The sequence below is a fragment of the Arachis hypogaea genome, chromosome 19, assembly GCF_003086295.3.
Source record: "Arachis hypogaea cultivar Tifrunner chromosome 19, arahy.Tifrunner.gnm2.J5K5, whole genome shotgun sequence".
NCBI classification, from domain to species: domain Eukaryota; kingdom Viridiplantae; phylum Streptophyta; class Magnoliopsida; order Fabales; family Fabaceae; genus Arachis; species Arachis hypogaea.
Window position 1 is genome coordinate 150,681,740 of NC_092054.1, and position 19,401 is coordinate 150,701,140.

A 19,401-nucleotide genomic window follows, 5' to 3' on the forward strand; every position below is an offset into this window, starting at 1 on the left:
TATACGATATTATTTTTATTTTAAAATAATTTATTTTAATATAAATATAATATAATATTTATTAAATTTAATTTTTAAAAAATAAAATTTATTATTTTAATATATAAAATTTATAAATTTGTATATACTAATTTCGAGTCAAATCAAAATAGAGATGATAATTTTTTAGCGTTAAATTTAGGTCTAACTAAACTTGATTTGATCCAATTCATTAATATTTTTAATTAAAAATAAATTGTTGAATTATTAGAATAAAAAAATTACAATACGAGTAAAAAGAAATTAAGAAAGCTACATAAATAGTCTCCGTTCGAAAGAGAAAAGTAAAAACATGTGGGCCGGGGACTCAGATATTTTCCTTCCAATTTTTTTTCCTTTTTTTTTCTTAGCTACTTTACCAAAATTGTTTATATTTTCAATAGAAATAAGTTAAATAACAATTTTAATTTGATTTTATTTGCTTTCTTTTTTTTTTTTGGAAAAAATTGTTAGCACTTTTTTTTTATGCTATAAAAGTAAATTTTTTAATGTTTATAATTAATTTTAATACAAAGCAAAAATATATAAAAAAAAATGTGATGGGTAGATCATGAATTTGTTTATTTATTTTTTATTTATTTTGTTTTGAAGAAGTATAAAGAGGCAATACATATGCAGTAGAATGCATATAATGGGTTAATTTCAAATAAAAATTAAATTAGGGACAATTAATTAATTAACTTAAGATTAAATTAATATTTTGGTCTCATGCAATTAACATGATGATATCCGTTTATAAATAGGTACCTATCACATACCACCAATCCCATCCTACCTTACACTCACACATTTCATTCTTATTCTCTCTCTCAATCCACCATGTCTGACGAGAACCGCTCTCGAGGCCTCTTCCACCACCGCAAAGACGATGAAGACAGACCCATAGACACTGACTCTGGCTACAACAAGTCATCATCATACTCCACCGAGGAAACTGGTGGTTACGGTGGCTCTGGCGGTGGCTATAACAAGCCATCATCGTACGATGATAATCCTTCCGGTGGTTACGGCGGCGGTGGTGACTACAACAAGTCATCATCCTACGGTGAGTCTGGTGGCTATGGCGATCAAGGTGGTTACGATAAGCCTTCTGGCGGTGGTGGCTATGGTGAATCTGGCGGTTACAACAAGACAGCTTACTCCACTGATGAACCTTCTTCCGGTGGCTATGGCGGTGGCTATGGGCGTGATGACGGTGATCGAAGAAATGAAGATGAGGTTGACTACAAGAAAGAAGAGAAGCACCACAAGAAGCTTGAGCATCTCGGTGAGTTTGGTGCTGCAGCTGCTGGTGCCTATGCCTTGGTAAGTAATTTTCATTTTCTTAAGTAATTAATTAGTTTTTGTTTGCATGAATTAATTAATTTTGAAAATTGGACATGAACAGTATGAGAAGCACGAGGCAAAGAAAGATCCAGAGCATGCTCACAGGCACAAGATAGAAGAGGAGGTAGCAGCGGCAGCTGCAGTGGGATCTGGAGGTTTTGCCTTCCATGAGCATCATGAGAAGAAGGAAGCTAAAGAGGAAGATGAAGAAGCTCATGGCAAGAAGAAGCACCACCTCTTTGGCTGATGCCTCTATCTGTATACATACATATACGTATACATACGTACAACAATAATATTATTGAATTATTGTGCTTTTCGATTTTATGTATCTTTCGTATAATTTATCTTTCCAGCTTACTACTACTGTGTGTGGTTTGTATCTACTTATTGGGAGAATGTTATTGCTTTATTTGCTTCCAATATATGCTTGTATATGTACTCTGTTGATTACCGATATTATATAAAATTATTATTATTTATTATTATTATTATTGGGATGCTATTCAATTGTATCGTGGTCTCTTCTATAATACTTAATTTTACTATATGACACAAATATAAAAAGGTTGGATTCACCTCTTGTGTTTTTACCTTTTAAACAAATTAGACATAAATTTATTAAGTACCATAAAATATTCTTTGTATAGTTAGTTATTGTCTAAAGAAGAATAAACGCATTATGTATTTATATATATGAATATATGTATTATTTAATTTATTTTTAATATATATTTATATATTTATTTTATATTAATAATTAATATTTATGATTAATTTTGATGGAGACTATTTTAATAAAAAAATGTTTTTTTAAAGATGTTTATATGTGTCATATTATTATTGGATATCTTTATTAAATCGGTTAATAATTTATTTTTTAATAAACCCAATTGTCTGCATTATAATTATTAGACCCAGTTTGATCCGATTGAATTATACAATCCAAATCGAATATCTTTAAATTTTTTGATAAAAAGGTAAATATATCTCTAATTTTTTGTTTTGCAGACATTTAAATTCCTAAAAATTTAAAAATACAATTAAATTTCTAAAAAAATTTAGATTTATTGTTATTATTATAAAAAAATAAGTTTTATTTTAATATATTAAAAAATTAAAAAATAACCAATTCATTAATATATCTAATAATAATATGATACGTAAACATTTTTACAAAAAGACGTTTTTACGCGTCTTGATGAAACCATCCCCAATTTTGATATACATGTATAACATGATTGTATGCATATGTGATTTAACTATTTAAGAGAAGAGAAAGAATCCTCTAACACATAGAGAATGTGTAAAAAGTAATGCTCTGAAAATCAAACGGACTATTAAATGGATAAAGTTAAAAATTTTAAAATTTAAATATTTAATTGAGATTATTTATATATAATATATATTTTTTAAAAAAATATTTTTTTATATTTTATTATTTTAATTTAATTAACTGATTATTTGATTGATTTTTTTTTTGTTCTTTAATCGGTTTTTTCAATTTTTTGACCCATTTGTTAGCAATTAATTTTTTATTTGAACTGTCTAATTAAGTATAGGGGATCAACAATTTTATTAAATTTTGGTTAACATATAACCAGTAAAAAAAAGTGAATAATCATATATTATTGGATGAAATTTCATACTATTAAAAATATTATTAATAGCTATTTGATAGCTACAAATCACAAAAATTTCCGACTCCTACCACTCTTCATAGTTAATTTCTGATTAATCCATTGAACTGGCCAGTTCAATCGGTTCTCATAACCATGATTAAAAATAGATCTGTCCCATTTTGATGGGTTCATCAAGATATCAAATACTACTTACTCTAGGTATCGATGACCACAACATTTCTGTCACAAGCTATTAACTATGGGGTCATACAAACTACAAAGCCACTTACAGCCACTGAGGTAGATACTTGAGCTAAAACGAAACAAAAATGAGAACTACTTTGGCAAGGAAAAAAACTATACTATTTGCACACATTTTAATTTTCCAATGTGAACTACTTTACAATTTTGGAGTTTTTACTCTCGTGTTTTTATTTTAATTACTCTGATTTATATGGTGTCTTAAAAAAAATTGGGGTCGGTAGCAAAATTAGTTAGTTTGCAAAAAGTACTGAAATATTCGCAACCACTAAATCATAAAAAAAGTTTAAGCAATTGATAACATAAAATTCTTGTCAAAAAAATAACATTTAATTAAATAATACATTTGCAACTTGCAAGTGACTAAGTTGTTTGAGAACTTAAATATGGTATGAAATCTCTCAAATTTTCAAAGATAACCTTATCCACACATGATTATTTGTTATCTCCATCAGAAAGCGATGGAGCAATTACTGAAAATCACTTGTATCATATGCAACAAGTGCTGGACATGTGTGCTCCAATCCAATAAAAAAGCACCCCGTATTGGCAACAAATATATTTAATGAACATTAAAAGCATCATAAACTCTAAGAATGGACATATACCGTAGATCGAAGAAATTAGTGTCCACGCACGTTACAAATTCTTATTTTTCGGTGAATTCACTTTTCTTGTCTATTATTTATTTCTTTTTTTCTTCTTTATTCAAATTTAATGATCAAAGTAAAAGTTTCTTATTCTAAAATGATGTAAAATGGTCTCTTACAGATCACCTATATATTACGGTAGGCGAATGCTAGGTAAACAATGACTATTTTAAATAACATGAACAATTACCAATCAAATAAAAATATATTAGGTCAATTCTATGGTGCCTATGAGTTGGTGTCTAAATTTTACCTAACTTACTTTTTGTAGTAAGTTTTAATTTTTTAAAAATTATTTATTATTATATCTTTTAAATTAAATATTACTTTTTAACCTTTTTTAGTAAATAGACACCACTTTTTAGGCACCATAGCATTTACCAATATATTATACCCTAATTTAATACTATTAATTAAAATTACTCTTTTAACCCTATTAATTCACATTATTTACATATTGTTCAAAAAAATTGTTAGTTACTTATACTTTTCCATTACGGTATAACTTCTGAGTATATAATTAATGAATGCTTTAATAACATGCAACACATGCATAACCACTCATTTTAAGTTCTTTTTATATATTTTTGGATTTTCTTAAAAGAGGGAAAATGTAGGTTAATAAATTTAGAATTCGTATAGAAAACCAAAATGTGTGAACATTAGTCAATAAAAAAACTATTTTTTAACCTTTATTTTCTAAAGGGTTTAGATTTAAAATTTAAAATTAAAATTTAATATTTAGTGTTTGAGATTTAAAGTAAAAAATAATTAAAAAAAATTGTCTGATATTAACTGAAAATATTAATTTCTTAATTAAAATCATAAATTTAATATAAATATTTATGTTTTTTATAGGTAAACATGTAATCGTCTATAGATAAAATTGATAATTGACAATTTTTAAGTGATTTAATATGTTTAATTAAATTATAATTTAACTACTTTTATAACTCTACATAAAAATAAATGCAGATGAATTTTTACCTTATTCATAATAACTTACTAATACGCATACACTAATGATGCCTAAGAAACTTGCAAATTCATTTTTAAAAAACATTTTTCGACAGTTATTTTTTCTTCTATTTCTTTATATTTGGTTATTATTGTTTTGAGGAGTGAATGTCCCTCACACACCAAGTGATTGGAATGGAGGAAGGGCAGTTACACCTCTCTCACGCGCATTTGCGTTTAATGACCGACCAATGCTTTTGCGAAAGAAATCTTGAATGGCTTGTGACTTATACTAAAGCCTTTAGAAAAGGTGCCTCTTACTTGAGAAACACGGTAGGTCACACTTCTTTGAGTAGTAGTACATCAAATCATCAATTAAGCATGGTAGGGTATGTTATCAAAGCTATTCAAGAAGAATACCCATTTTGTTATCACTACATTTAAAATAAAAGAAGAATTAAAAAGAAGAAAAAAAGAGAGTTATGTATGTTTGAAGTTAGAAACCCCTCTTGAGATTTTAATCATAAAGGACAATTATGATCTTAACACATAAGAGATGTACAAAGGACTTATAAGAAGGAGATTTTTGTTTTTGGGATCATGGTGAGGGCTGAAGAAGGAGAAATAGATGAAATATTATTCAAGACATAAGGCTTCTTCTACATCGGGCTATGCTTCTGATCCATTCTGTATTGGGCCTCAGTATGATATCAAGTTTTCTTGGGCCTTAAAAACGAACTTACACTAATTTTAGCCCAAGATAGATGTTAGTAATTAGATTTGTAAAAAAAACTATGTCGACACGACACAACACAAGACATGCCGACACACAAATTTTAAGAAAGGCTTGACATGCTATTTAGGTGTGTTCAAGCGTGTTCAAAGAAGTTTTTTTTTTATTAAGACACAGTTGGATACAGCAAACTTGCGTAGACAAGTGTCGACGAGTGTCATGTCCAAAATGTATTTTACACACAGATATGACAATTCAGCGAAATGTTTGTGCTTCATAGCATAAAAATAAAAAGAAAAAGGACAAGATGATGTGATGTGAGTGAAAAAGCCTCCATCATAGTCATTTTCCTACTTAACCAACTTGGGTTCATCTTAGTGAGTTGGTTAGCCGAAGAATTAGGTCACTCGACTTCTTAAGCGGATATTCGAATCTTACTTTGTATATACAACAACTCATTAACTAGTAACAAATGTTTAAATGGAGTTGGCAAATTGCAACCATGTTTTCTAAACACTAGATTCCCTTAAAAGGCAATAAGAAAATGAGAATAGTAAGAGAAGCAATGTACTTCAACGTTTTAGCAGCTTTGCCCTTTGCAGGAAGAAAAGAATATGTTCTTTACTTGCACAATATTGTTCTTGAATTATATAGCACTATGCTAAATTGCTAACCATTATGCATTATTTCAGGAAAAATTGAGGATCAACATCTATGGAGGTTGAGTTGGGTCTGAAGATCACGAGAATCAGAGATGATTCCACTTCCATTTCTGATTTTCAGTTTGCCAAAGATAGAGCAGGGCCTTTCTTCTTGTCTAAAGAAACCGATGTAATGTTCATCCTCACTGCACATCTCAAAGGTTCCTTTAACACTTTCCACTTTTTAGTTTTTATATATGTTTTGGTTTCTTTCTTATCTCTAGAACCAAACACAAACCACAGAAACAGTTAGCATAAAGATATTGTTGATCCTGTTAGCATGTTAATGCAGGATACAAGAAAGAGAACATTGAGATCAATATAAGTGAAGATGGCAGTGAGATTTCAGTGAGTGGGGAGAAGGAGGTGGAGGAAATGCACATGATGATGCCATTCAAGAAAGACCTCAAAATCAAAGACTTTAGAAAGAAGTTTAGAATCCCCGGGGATATAGAATTGGATAGGATCAAGGCCAAGTATAACCAAGAGGAAGCAGTTTTGAGGATTGTGATGCCAAAAAGGGTCAAAGGGATGCTTGGTGTTGGAATTGAAGAGGTGAAGGAAGAAGAGATTGTTCATAGAAAGCCACAAGAGCCCGAGCCGGAACCGGAGCCGGCAGCACAACAAATTGTGGCTGAAAAGGTTCCAGATAAGAGTGAAGAGGAAGGTCCAGCAGTGAAGAAGAAGCGTCCGAAAAGGCCATGGAAGCCTTGTCCTCCATTGTTCATAGGAGGATCAACTTTGCTTGTATCTCTTATTTTTCTTGTCATACACTATATTAGAGTCAGAAAGAGTTGATTAATAAAACGTGCTTTTCATTTTCCTTTTTTTTTGTTGGTTTCTCAAACTACAATATTGGAAGTTAATTTCATAGAGCTATATAGTTCATAACATATTTGACTAATCTTGTTCATCAACTTAATTTATGATAATTTAACATTGGCTAGCTTTTTAGTGATTCATGAAAAGTTAGTAGAATGTAAACTAAATGCATATCTATGTTTTCAGAGAACTAACTTGATGTCTTTGTGAAAATCTAATTTTGAGTATTTAATCATAGTTCTAAGATTACAATCTTTTTTTCTTAAAGCAAAATGAAAATAAAAAGATGGCAGAGAGAAACATCATTTTTTGGGCCAGAAGGAACACCATTTGAAGGCCACAATTCATGCATGATGGCACAAAACTAATAATTAGATTAAAAATTCTTTCCATGTCCATAAGAAAAGACTAAAAATTCTTTGGCATCTAAAACCAACAATATAATTTTTATGGAGGAATGCTAGAAAACTATCAAAATTTATTGTTTTTGTCAATTAATTAGTCATCAATATTTAAAAGTATAAGCTAAAAATATGTTATTAAATCACTAAATTAAAAAAATTGAATTGATAACTAAAAATAATAATAATAAATAATAAATTTTGATAGTCATTGAACATTTTTTATTTTTATCCATTTAAAGTGATGTAACTTTCAATTAATGCCGCTTACCTTGGAAACAAAATTTGATCATGTAATTTCATGAGAAGCACAAAAAATTCAAAAGTTATTTTACATGATTATCACTTGATAACACCTTTTGACTTTAACTATCACATTAAAAATATCCGATCCTAATAACACCAACCATTGTTTGAGGGGCCTGAATTCAATATATCAATACATACTAAGATAGCAATCTTAACTAATTTTATTTATATCATCAAGAGAAAATCAAATTCTCAAGTACTATAGGTAGATTTGTTTAAGTGGGTCAGTTGATAACAGGGAAAGAGAGAAGGAAAAAAAAAAAAAACGTTGTACCTATTTTAAACTTTTGGGTGAATTGGGAACATAATATTATAATTGATTGAGTGTGGCTTCAACCATCAACTCCTTGATTTGAGTAAACCAGAAAAATATTTTATGTTATCATTTTTATACATTAAATTAACACTTAGAGATGAGATATAACTGTATTATTTAGATTTATATTCTATATAATAATTAAAGTATCACAATACAAAATAAAATATGAAGGATAACTCATTTATTTAAATTATAGGTAAATCAACGCAAACTTTCTTTCACTTGTAACTAATTTGCTGGCCAGCATTGATTAACCTTTTTTTTTTAAATTGAAGTTCCACTGCAAGTTAAATTCAATATCGCACAATAGCAGTATTTATTTAACATTTTTTTATTGAAGCTCCACTGGGATATAAGCTCAATTCAAGTAGAGGGAACATTACTATTTTTGTGAACCAAGAACATGTATTGTGTTGCAAAAGTTTAGAGATAATGTGCGGCAAATCTTGATTCCGTGAATAAAGGTCATAAGTTTTATCCTGACCTTGACCTGAACTAGCCCCTTGTCAAGGAATTCAATTATGGATGGCAATAAACCAAGTCAAAGTCAACTTGAATGACTTGACTAGAAACTCAATCTCCTTGATCATTCATCTGGAACACTTGTTCTCATCTCAAGGAGGGAATGCCGGTGCAAATAAAAAAAAAAAAAAAAAGAGAAAGTTGTATTATTTCTGGTTAAGGGTTCGAACTTTTTACAATTGCATATTATTCATTATGCTGGGTATTTTTGAAGACAAACCACCATAGCAAAAACTGCTCTAACATATTTCTTACTTAGAACAATTAGTAACAATTGTTAAAAATGATCAAATGTCATTCTCAATATAGAAATGGTAACACATAAGAGAAAGATAAATATAAAACGAAAGGTTGTTTCTTTTGTTGCATACTTGCTGACTTGAATAAAAGAGTGATTCCTGAGTTTTGATCAACTTCAATGCATCTTACAGTCAAGAGTTCAATGAAAACCACGAATCCTGATAATCCAAGAACGCGAATTGTAAGTATATGAACACATGAAGCAAAAGGAAAATGTGTCTAGCACACATCGATTAACAAAATCTGCTACAATGAGGATGCAGCAAGTTGCAGAGAAAATTGATTATACAATAGCAACATCACAAGACAAAAAGAAAAACAACCAAGGAGAGGACAATAAACAGCATAGATCACAAAGGATCCACATCAAATATTCTAAGCTCTATACATTTTACACGGTTCTTAGATACAAGAACCTCCCCCTTACAATTCTGATCTCCATTCTCAGCTTCTAAAGAAGCAAAATCCAACAATGGAAACTAAAGGGTATGCATAAAAAAGGTTAATCAGCAAGGTTTTGCTTTCCAAGAGAATCAAGCCCTTCTGTTCTGCTTCTCACAATTCTATGGAACACTTCCCTAACTTGGCGCTCCAAAGGGTCTAGCCCATCTTTCAAAGCATCACAAAGTTGTGCAACCTCTTGAGCTCTGTGCCTAACATCAGCTTCCTTTTCCTCTGTCAATGGGAACTGAACTGAATCAGCCAACTCATTCATCACTCTAGCACATTTCTCAATCTGATGAATCTCCCTGAGCAATCCACACGCATTCTTCCGGTCCCTCTTCTTGGACTCCTCCATGATCCTGTCGTGGAGCGATAGCATTGGAGCAGCCCACAAGAAGTTCCTAGGAATGTTGAAATGGACTTGAAGGCCGCGATCCTGGCAGGGAATTGCAGCCACAAGACACCACATGACGAACAAAAGCACCGAATTCATGATGAAAACCGGCATTGCAAGGCCTCCGGAAGCCACAAGCTCATTAGCCTTAGGCGGATGCATATTGTTCCCAATTGCTTGGAGCTGCCTAGCAGCAGACCAAGTTCGAGAAACACTCCACGAAAGGGATCGAAAATGCCCCAACGATCGATTGTGAAGATTGTTATTATGATGGTGGTCTCTACCACCACCAGTGTTGCGGCCAAATGACCTATTCCTATGTGCATTAATGGAGGCATTAGAAGAATCCTTATCATCAAGCATACCAATTGCCAAATCAATAAGAGCCTTCTTTGCTCTTCGAAATTGGCCCTCACCAATGCTCCTCTGGTTCCCTCCCATTGCACAACGAACAATCTCCAAGAGCTTCTGCCATTGGCGAATCTGCTCAATCCCATCACGGATTGCATTGCAAACATCCAAGGCCTTCACACTTCGCTCAAAGTACTCAGACACCATGCGATCCGAGGGTGGCCTTAAAACAAGCACCTTGTGGGTGTGGAGGATGGCCCTGAACTCCTCTTGGCAGCACAGGAACGAATCAAGGAGCTTCCCAACCCATGAAAGTGACACCAATTCTTCATGGCTAACCGACGACAGCTCAAGGAACTGGTCAGTCACGTGTTGCTGAAACGATTCCAGCTCCACCTCCAAGCTTGAACCTTCCATGGAGTGAACCTGATGATCACGGTGTATGTTCAGAAATGAACGGCCGAAATGGGACAATGATGACGGAGACGAACCTTGGTAGTCCGTTGCGGGCATTCTCACATAGAACACACTCAAGAACGATCAAAATCCAAGATTTATCTCCAAGTTGAGGACTTTCTGTTTTCTATTTCAGAACCCAGAAATGAAAGGACTAGATTTCAAAGACTTTTTCCCTCAAAAGAAAACCTCGCCTATTTGAAAACCCCAAACTTCAGAGACCAATTTGTAGACTCTATCAACATCAATTTGGAAACCCAGAAATCAAAAGCACAAATGACTTCCCACAAATTCCAAAGGATTCCCCCACTCAGATTCCAGAACTTTTCAGCTCAACTGAACCCAATTTGAGTTTAGAATCCAGTGAGATAGAGAGAGAGACAGAGAGAACCAGACAAGGAGTGAGAGAAACTAGAGAGAGAGAATGCGGGGACAAGGGAGAAGAAAGAAACATGGAAACCCTAAGTGGTAAAGAGAGGGATTTTATTGGGGCACAATTGCACCGCGTTTAGTGGTGGTTGCAATAAAAAGAGACCAAAAAAAAGGAATAAAAGAAAAGAGAGAGAGAAAAAAAAAAGAAAAAGAAGAAAAAGCGAACCACGCATAAACAAAAAAGAATAAAAAATCACTAATGTAAAGTTTAAAGTGTAATCCGCAGTTAATTAGTGAAAAATAATTAATAATTAATGTGGTTTATGGAAGCAGAACACGCATCGAACACGTAGCGGACACGGTGGCAAGGACCTAGATTGAGGATTCAGAGGGCTTTCAGCGGTGTAGATCCCAATGAAAAAGGTACGGATGAAATCTGAACCGTTGAATTTTTGGGACAGAGACACTTATGCTGTCCCCACTGTACATCAGCACCTGAAGGGAGGGGAGGAATTTATAGTGTGCTACATGGAGTTGGGAGACTGTTTTACACTTTTACATGGGCCACCACGTGCTGGATTGTGGTCACGTGGGGTCCACCTTTGACACCCGGACAAATGTGGTTCGTACATAAGGCTTAGATAAAATGTTGATGGGTGTCGCTACCTCTGATAATTTAGAGGGACCAAAATAATTTAGGTAATAAATTGATGATTTTTAGAATTTTGTTTTTGTGAATATATAAATATTACTGACTAGGGAGTAGTGACAATCTTAAAAAATTTACAAAAAGAAAAAAAATTAACTACATGGCATTCTCATATAAAAAGGGTTGAAACACTCGTATTGTTAAAATACAAGGGTTTTTCAAATAATGAAAATTTATAAGAAGTTCGGAGTTTAATAAAAAATGAATTTGTAAATTTTATTTTTAGATTTACTATCATGATAAATAATCTATTTGTTATGGAATAATACTTATTCTAGCATACAGTTAGGCTACATTTGTTTTAGGGTTAAGTACGAATTTGGTATTTAAAATATAGATCAAAGTTTTTTTTGTTTCTAACTTTTTTTACATATAAAATCACCCCTAAGATTCAACGTAATTTTAAAATCGTCCTTTTAGATAGATTAATTTTTTAAATGACAAAATTATCCCTTTGCTCTCTTCTCACCACCACCACCACTCCATCCACTACTACTCCATCATCATCTGCACCAAAAAACATTCAACAACAACCTTAAATAAATAAAAATCAAAACAACAATTCATCACCAAAATCATCATCGTTAACAAAAAACAAAAAAATCATCATCATTATCAAAACAAACATTAACAAGAAAGAGATGGAAGAGAAGAGGGGGGAGGGGAAGGACGGCAGAGGGCAGGGAGGGAAGGGGAAGGAGAAGGGAGGCGCAGCGGTGATGCTGGAAACGCGAGGAACAACCACCACCTACCCGATAACGACGAAAAATACGAGCACACAACCACCACTTACCAACATCATCTCCAAAATTCCTTTAGCAATCACACCACAGAAACATACTAAGGCACCAAGCACACAAAAATCGATAACACAGATCATATCCAAGACTCATCGCATAACTAACTTGAAATTTCACTTCCCTACAAGCCAAACAAAAGAAAGCAAAGAGAAACCCTCTGAAACACGCCAAGGCTCGAGAGCTATTAGAATTAAGATTTAATGGTGAATAAATTGAATTCGAAAAATTCATCATGGAGTTAGCATCTGATTCGAAGAAGTCAAAGGGCAGGGAGCCAGGGAGGGAAGGGCTACGGCGCGAGTTTCTACGCTGCGAGGGCGACGGCCAAGCGACGGCGAGAGCGAGGTGTTGCGAGGCGAGGGTGAGTTGCGGCGAGGTTAGGGCGTGAGTCGCGGTGCTGCGAGGGCGATGGACAAGCGACGACGAGGGCAAGGTGCTACGCGTTGTGGAGAGATTGCTCGATGGAGTGAGAGGGAGTGGCGGCGATAATGTGACAGGGGGTTTTGACGGTGGGAGAGAGGAATGAGAGGGAGTTCAGATAGGAGGGGAAGGGTTGGGTACGGCGGTGGATGGGCTCTGTATCTTCTGTTTTTGCTTTTGAGGGGTTTTAACGGTAGGGAAGAGGAAGGAGGGGGAGTCCAGGTAGGAGGGAAAGGGTTGGGTGCGGCAGTAGTTGGGCTCTGTATCTTCTATTTTTGCTTCTAAAGAAGAAAAGAAGTGTATTTTGATCCGAATGACGATTTTAAAATTACATTATTGAATCTTAGGGACAATTTTGTATATTAAAAAAGGTTGAGGATGAAAAAATTTTCGACTTGTACCTTGAAGACCAAAATTGTACTTAACCCTTTATTTTATTATATATATTTATCAAGACATGGACATAGTAGTATATATCTAATGTTTGTTTGCTGAAACACAAAATTATGAAGAACACAGTTATATATAATTACCTATAAAAAAATATGTATTATGTATTTTTTTAAATGTTGATTGTTGAGACATAAATTTTTAACTTAAGATACTGATATTTTTTTATAGTTTTATTCATTAATATTTCAATAATCACAACTATATTTCTTTTATCTTCTAACTAATTTTTCTTTCAACTTTTTTTTATCCTCTCCTCTCTCACAGGTAACTTTCTTTTTTGCCTTCTACGTTGTCAGTTTCGGACAGCAATGACACTACCCTTCAACTTCTTTCTAGTGGTTCCTCTTCTCCAAAGAGCAAAGAGAACGTCCCCTCTATTTTATCCTCCCTCATTTGTCTCTGTTGTTCTTGTTCCTCTTCAAAATCTTTGCGACGATGAAGAACGATCATTGATTCAGTACTAGAAAATCACCACAGATCTATGGTGACAAAAAAGAGGACATGATGTCACCAGAGGTAGATTTGTACTGTATGCATCTGCTTTGTCTTTCTTTCACATCGTAATCTTGTGTCTTCATTGTTTTCTCTTTTTTTCGACTTGTAGTTTTGCGTTTCATTTTTGTGCTTTGATGTGGTCTTTTCTTTCTTCTGCCTCTAATTCAATTTACATTTGTTTGAATATTTTTTATTAAAAAATTAAATTTGTATTTTTTTATTTGAGATAAGATTGAAAATATTTTGTTAATTTTATACATCGTGAATTTAATTTGAATTTGTGTATTGTTTTCTTATTTGGAATAAGATTGAAATTTCTTTCTATTGATTTTATAATATTGAATTTAGTTTGAATTTGAGTTTTTTGTTCATTTTGAATTTAATCTGAAGATAGTAATAGTTTTTGATAATTTTTTTTTTAAAAATTAATTACTATGATTAATAAAGCAGTTGGCTTAATATATTAAGATAGACCAAGTTACAAACTTCTGTAGGTGTCTCTTCCAGCCACATCAAATTTGGTCTGGTTAGAGCAAGTTTTGCAAGAGAATGAGCTACACTATTTTTATTTCTCTTGATGTGAGATATCTTGTAAAACCTAAAACAACACAAAAGGGCTTTACAGTTTGAGATTATAGTACCAAAAGTCCCACCAAATGGGTTATTAGAATTTAAAGCATTGACTACTTCTATGTTATCTCCTTCTATTTCTATTTCTAAGAAACAAGTTTGGGCTGCAATATTCACTCCCTGGTAGAAAGCAAATGCTTCCGCTTCTCTAACTGAAAGTGCAGGAGCCACTTCCAATGTGGCAGCAGCTACAACAAGTCCATTACTATCTCTAATGACCACACCTACTCCTCCCTTGACTCCATTATTGCTAGCCGCATCCACGTTAATTTTGTATCTGCCTGGAGGTGGCTCTTGAATCGATGGTGATGAATTTGTTGGACGTAGAGCTTCTGCAAAGGAGATGGTTGCTCTCTCCAAAATCGTTTTCGCTGTCAAGTTCTCGTTCTCGAAGAGGAGTTTGTTTCTACTATGCCATAGGCCATGCAAGCAACAAATGAACAGCCCATTTCTCTCCTTTTCAATTTGGTTTAGAGTTGTCGATACCCATTCTAGCAACGGCATTCCGGCGGCAGCTTCTGTTCAGAGGTTAAAAGGTGACACGAACCAAAAACGAGATGTCCAGTCACAATCTTTGAAAAGGTGAGCTTCACTTTCTTCTATCATTGAGCACCTAGAACAGATCAGGTCACAATTAATTCCTCTCCTCTGAATATTTGCCTTTGTTAGCAGAGAGTTGTGCATTAATCTCCACATGAAATTCAGAGATCTTGAAGGAATTTTCATCTTCCACAGTTGTTTCCACTTCTCCTTTTTCTGGTTATTCGGACAGATACCTGGTTGTTGGCTTCGGTTGTGAGCTCTAATTATGTGGTAAGCAGTCTTAACTTCATACTCTCCTTTCTTACTGAACTTCCAATAAAATCTATCATCTTGTCTCTGCATGTCAATAGGGAGTGCTAGAATTTGGTTTGCTTCAAAAAGTAGAAAAATTTATAGAATTAGCTATTGCTTCCATGTATTCTGTTCCTGGTTGATCAGGTTATCCACTGTGGCTTCCTGCTCAAAACAAGTTCTGGACTCCAGACCTTGAACCCATTTTGATTAGGAAGTCATAGGTCTTCCCAAATTTTGATATTCCTGTCTGTACCAACTTTTCATAAACCACCCAAATTCAGCACCTCTTTTGCACCCCAAATGCTCTTTCAAGTGAAACTTAGACTATAGCTCTTCTTAGCTTCAATGAACCTCTTCCTATTGTAGTACTTGACCTTTAAAATTCTCGCAACCAATAAGTCTAATTTTGACATTAAAATAACATATAAAATTAAATATCTTTTTATGCCTATATATTTTTATATATTTATGTTTATATCTCTATTATGTTGAGACAACAACCATACCTATAGAATTTATATCAACTTAATCAAAAATGCTAATTTAAAACTTTAACGTAGTTTATGGGTATTTGGCAATGCATAAGCAAAAATGAAAACAAAGGGTTGCATGTGTAGAACACATGGGAGATTTTGTATGGGAAGATATTTTCTTCCGTAAGTCAAACAAACCTAATTGGATCTAAGCTACTTATTGATTTAGATTCTAGAAGCTCTTATAAGACCATAAGTTTTATCCAAGAAATATAAATAATTTTTATCTCTTTATTTTCTTTTGTTTTTTCAAATATAAGAAATAAAGGAAATAAAGTCAAGAAATTAATATAGGGGTTGGGGAGACGCAGTCTTTCGTGGATGGCGGGGTCAGATCGGTGAAACATTAGTGATTGGCTGGGTCTCTTTATTAATATTCGCTGTTTCTAGAATCAATAAATTGACAATGTGCCCCTATTTATAGATAGGCATGGGTTCATTAATAATTCTTAAAAAATATATATAATATAATTACTTAAATATCTCTTTTAAAATATGAATTTAGTTATTTTGTAGCCTAAAAATATATATTATGATTTTAAATTGAGAATTTTTTATTCAAAATATAAAAATTAAAATTTTAAATGTATTGATTTTGCATTTATTAAAAAATATTTAAAATATCTTACTAATAATAATTTTATCATTTGTTTTTAAGATATATATTAACTAAATTCTTAAAATATATTATATTAAAGTAAAACCGAATACATTGATATATTTTATTTATAATGAATCCAAGTATAATTAAAACGATAGTTGAAAGAATTAGAAATAGTGATAAACATAAAAATATTAAACAAAGTCAAAATTTACAATATCAATATCAATATGTTAAAATAAAGTTAAAAATATTTAAAAAACAAACTATTTCTTCTCTCTTTTTTTCTTTAGTGGCAAATAAATAAATTTTAAATAATTATACCATGTAAACATAAAAAATCAACTATTAACTAACAACTATAAAAAAAACATATTTGATATTTATGAAAAATATTATAGAAGTATTGCATTATTCTAATAATTAATTATTTATTAAAAACTACTTGCGAAAGTGCAATGTATCTCTGATGTCTCTCTATTGGAGGATTGAATTTAGGGCTGCGCAAGCAAGGTAGCATTTTCATTAGTCATCAATATATTTTGTTGCCATTATTATTGTGATGTGACACTCAACTCTCATAGATTGCGACTCTTAAGTCTTAACCTATTTTATTTCATTTAGCCCTTAAATAAAAAGGTTCATGCTTCCTCCTGTGTGGTTAATAACAAGGTGATACGTTACCAAGTTACTTCATACATCTTATGAATTCTTTACTTAGAAACTCTAAAAACTAGTAATTTTTTAATAATTTTGGTCATTATTTGATTAATATAAATATTAAATTATTTTTAATAAATAAACTTTATTATTTATATATATAAATTTTGAAAATTTTAAATATAAATTATATTAATTTATGTATATAAATTCTGATAAATATAAATATAAATTATATATTTTTATATAAAAATACTTATAAATATAAATGTAAATTATTATTGATATGTTTCAAAATAATGTATCACTACATTCCAAAAAGTTAATTAATTAGGAGTGCCTATAATCTTGTTTGGGCAAAGTAATATAAGATACATTATACACCTATATAAGTGGATGTTAACAATACCATAGTACCATACAATATACACTACTTTGTATTGAATATTTGTCTAAAAAGAAAAAGGAAAATCAGTGATCCACAATTATTCACTCACTGCTCTACAAGATATTTCAACATCTACCATATTGTTCTGAATGAGGGGTACCTTTCAATGACGTATTAAGTCCACCAACACTGAATGATATCGATGCGGACAAATTAAACTAGACTCTAATTAAATTTTGGCACCATATGTGTAGCTTTAACTATAAGAAATAAAATGCTTTAATTTTTTCCTGGTTCATTTTGGTTTAATTTTGATCAATTGTATTGCACATTGGTATGAACTATGAAGTATATATATATATATATTTTTAAATGTTAAAAAATCCATCTCGCTTTTCTTATATATATGGTATAGAAGTGTTTATATTATTATTTGAAGTGTTACAAATATATTTTCTCTATGTAATTTCTCATAAAAAGGGAAAGCCAATAAACATAGAGCTGGCTGTGAAATGCAATCCCAAAATCAGAAAATTTCATTGTCTAATGATTATTAATTTATTATGCATGTTTCATCATTCAATTTTATTTTATGAGAGGGACATTCAACTCTGACTATTACAGATTCCAGCAAGCTATTAGTTGGTGCAGAGTGGCACCTTATCTTCAAATTTATTTGTTCTCTAGAAAAAAGAAAAGAAATAATGGTGGAAATATAAAATAATTATAGTAATTAATAGAAAAGGATGAAATGAATATAATGTGTGGCAAGGTAACCCACAACTATGAGGAAACCCGTTTTCTCAGTCTTAAACAATCTCGTGTACTTATATATATAGGTTAGTGCTTAAACAAGCTACATGCGTTCCTTTTATTCTTTAAGCAATGTATGAAGTTATAGGCCATGTGATTGTGGTTTCCAAAATAATTTTACTTAATTAAGCACAAATTGACAAGCTATGGCCACTCTTATATATACAATCTCAATTCTCAAGGCAATGACTACGAGACATTGATTCACTGGCTTATGGCTGGCAAACCTTATTTTACTCAATAAAATCATAACGCACCCCAACGTTCATTCATATATTTGATTATTTGCATTGATAAATGATAATAAATATATAAAATTTAATTTTGATACACTCAGTGTAAAGTAATTTTATATATATATCTAATTACATAACACCATATCAGTAAAATAAATACCTTTCATATTGACTGCTTGAATAATCATTTAAAAGAATAGATATGATTGCATAAGTGTGTAAAAGATTTTATACTGTCTATGCATCAAAATTAAATTTAAATATATATTTGCATGATGTTACGTATGATGAACAAAAATAAGACTTGCCTAATAACATGTGCCTTAAGAATTACATAATAAATACATCTAAAATTAAATTTTATATTCTTTACAAATTTTTTAATTTATATCTTTAACTTGTATTCTTTAAGACACATGTTAATTAACTAAACCCATAAAAATAATGATGTTAAATATGATACATAAAAATAAGTAATTTTAAGTGTTTACAATGCACATCATTAAATATATTTTTCAAAAGATGTATCTCGCAGGCATGTGATACATTTTTTATAGACTGACCATCCACTTGCATTGTTGTATGTCTTCCATTTTTTTAAGACCTTGTTAATTGAAAGAAGAAATAGGATGAATATATAGCCACAGTTTATTGTTAAAGTCAATATCTACTTAATTGGAAACTTATGCAAGACAAAAACACTTGACATGCCAATCCATAGTTTCTTTTCTTTTATTCAACTTAGAAACTGAGGATCCATCTTCTTCACTCTTCAGACATTATTCCTTAAATTAATCAGATGAAGACATGAAGCATTTCTGGAACAATTGTACTCTAATATTACTTA

The 19,401-nt window shown here is 31.7% G+C and overlaps 4 protein-coding genes across 5 annotated transcripts; 2 read left to right on the forward strand and 2 right to left on the reverse strand.

Annotated features, from left to right (window-relative positions):
- Positions 1–376: 376 nt before the first annotated feature.
- On the forward strand, positions 377–1,856 carry LOC112775745 (uncharacterized). Its single transcript, XM_025819576.3, has 2 exons — positions 377–1,344; positions 1,427–1,856. The coding sequence occupies exons 1-2, from the start codon at positions 859–861 to the stop codon at positions 1,610–1,612; spliced, it is 672 nt and encodes a 223-aa protein (XP_025675361.1). The 5' UTR covers positions 377–858; the 3' UTR covers positions 1,613–1,856.
- A 4,061-nt stretch (positions 1,857–5,917) lies between these two features.
- On the forward strand, positions 5,918–7,112 carry LOC112780064 (uncharacterized). 2 transcript variants are annotated; one of them, XM_025824407.3, is made up of 3 exons: positions 5,918–6,141; positions 6,281–6,450; positions 6,582–7,112. In XM_025824407.3, exons 2-3 carry the CDS (start codon positions 6,303–6,305, stop codon positions 7,085–7,087), a joined length of 654 nt encoding a protein of 217 aa, XP_025680192.1. In that variant the 5' UTR covers positions 5,918–6,141; positions 6,281–6,302; the 3' UTR covers positions 7,088–7,112. The 2 variants fall into 2 exon arrangements, with proteins under 2 accessions (XP_025680192.1, XP_025680190.1); XM_025824405.2 differs by lacking the exon at positions 5,918–6,141 and having other exon boundaries at positions 6,156–6,450.
- A 2,054-nt stretch (positions 7,113–9,166) lies between these two features.
- On the reverse strand, positions 9,167–11,461 carry LOC112775122 (protein ROH1D). The gene has a single exon (XM_025818593.3). It carries the CDS (start codon positions 10,662–10,664, stop codon positions 9,465–9,467), a length of 1,200 nt encoding a protein of 399 aa, XP_025674378.1. The 5' UTR covers positions 10,665–11,461; the 3' UTR covers positions 9,167–9,464.
- A 1,331-nt stretch (positions 11,462–12,792) lies between these two features.
- On the reverse strand, positions 12,793–15,371 carry LOC112779076 (uncharacterized). Its single transcript, XM_025823335.1, has 3 exons — positions 15,263–15,371; positions 14,343–15,004; positions 12,793–12,924 (listed from the first exon to the last, which is right to left on the reverse strand). Exons 1-3 carry the CDS (start codon positions 15,369–15,371, stop codon positions 12,793–12,795), a joined length of 903 nt encoding a protein of 300 aa, XP_025679120.1.
- Between the last annotated feature and the right edge of the window lie 4,030 nt (positions 15,372–19,401).

Coding starts and splice junctions, on each gene's coding strand:
- LOC112775122 (XM_025818593.3), bottom strand. CDS start 10,664: ATGCCCGCAACGGACTACCAAGGTTCGTCTCCGTCATCATTGTCCCAT.
- LOC112780064 (XM_025824407.3), top strand. CDS start 6,303: ATGGAGGTTGAGTTGGGTCTGAAGATCACGAGAATCAGAGATGATTCC. Junction 6,451..6,581: donor CCTCACTGCACATCTCAAAG/GTTCCTTTAACA, acceptor ATGTTAATGCAG/GATACAAGAAAGAGAACATT.
- LOC112779076 (XM_025823335.1), bottom strand. CDS start 15,371: ATGCAGAGACAAGATGATAGATTTTATTGGAAGTTCAGTAAGAAAGGA. Junction 15,005..15,262: donor CAACCGAAGCCAACAACCAG/GTATCTGTCCGA, acceptor ACCTCTGAACAG/AAGCTGCCGCCGGAATGCCG. Junction 12,925..14,342: donor TGGAAGAGACACCTACAGAA/GTTTGTAACTTG, acceptor CACAACGCGTAG/CACCTTGCCCTCGTCGTCGC.
- LOC112775745 (XM_025819576.3), top strand. CDS start 859: ATGTCTGACGAGAACCGCTCTCGAGGCCTCTTCCACCACCGCAAAGAC. Junction 1,345..1,426: donor CTGCTGGTGCCTATGCCTTG/GTAAGTAATTTT, acceptor GGACATGAACAG/TATGAGAAGCACGAGGCAAA.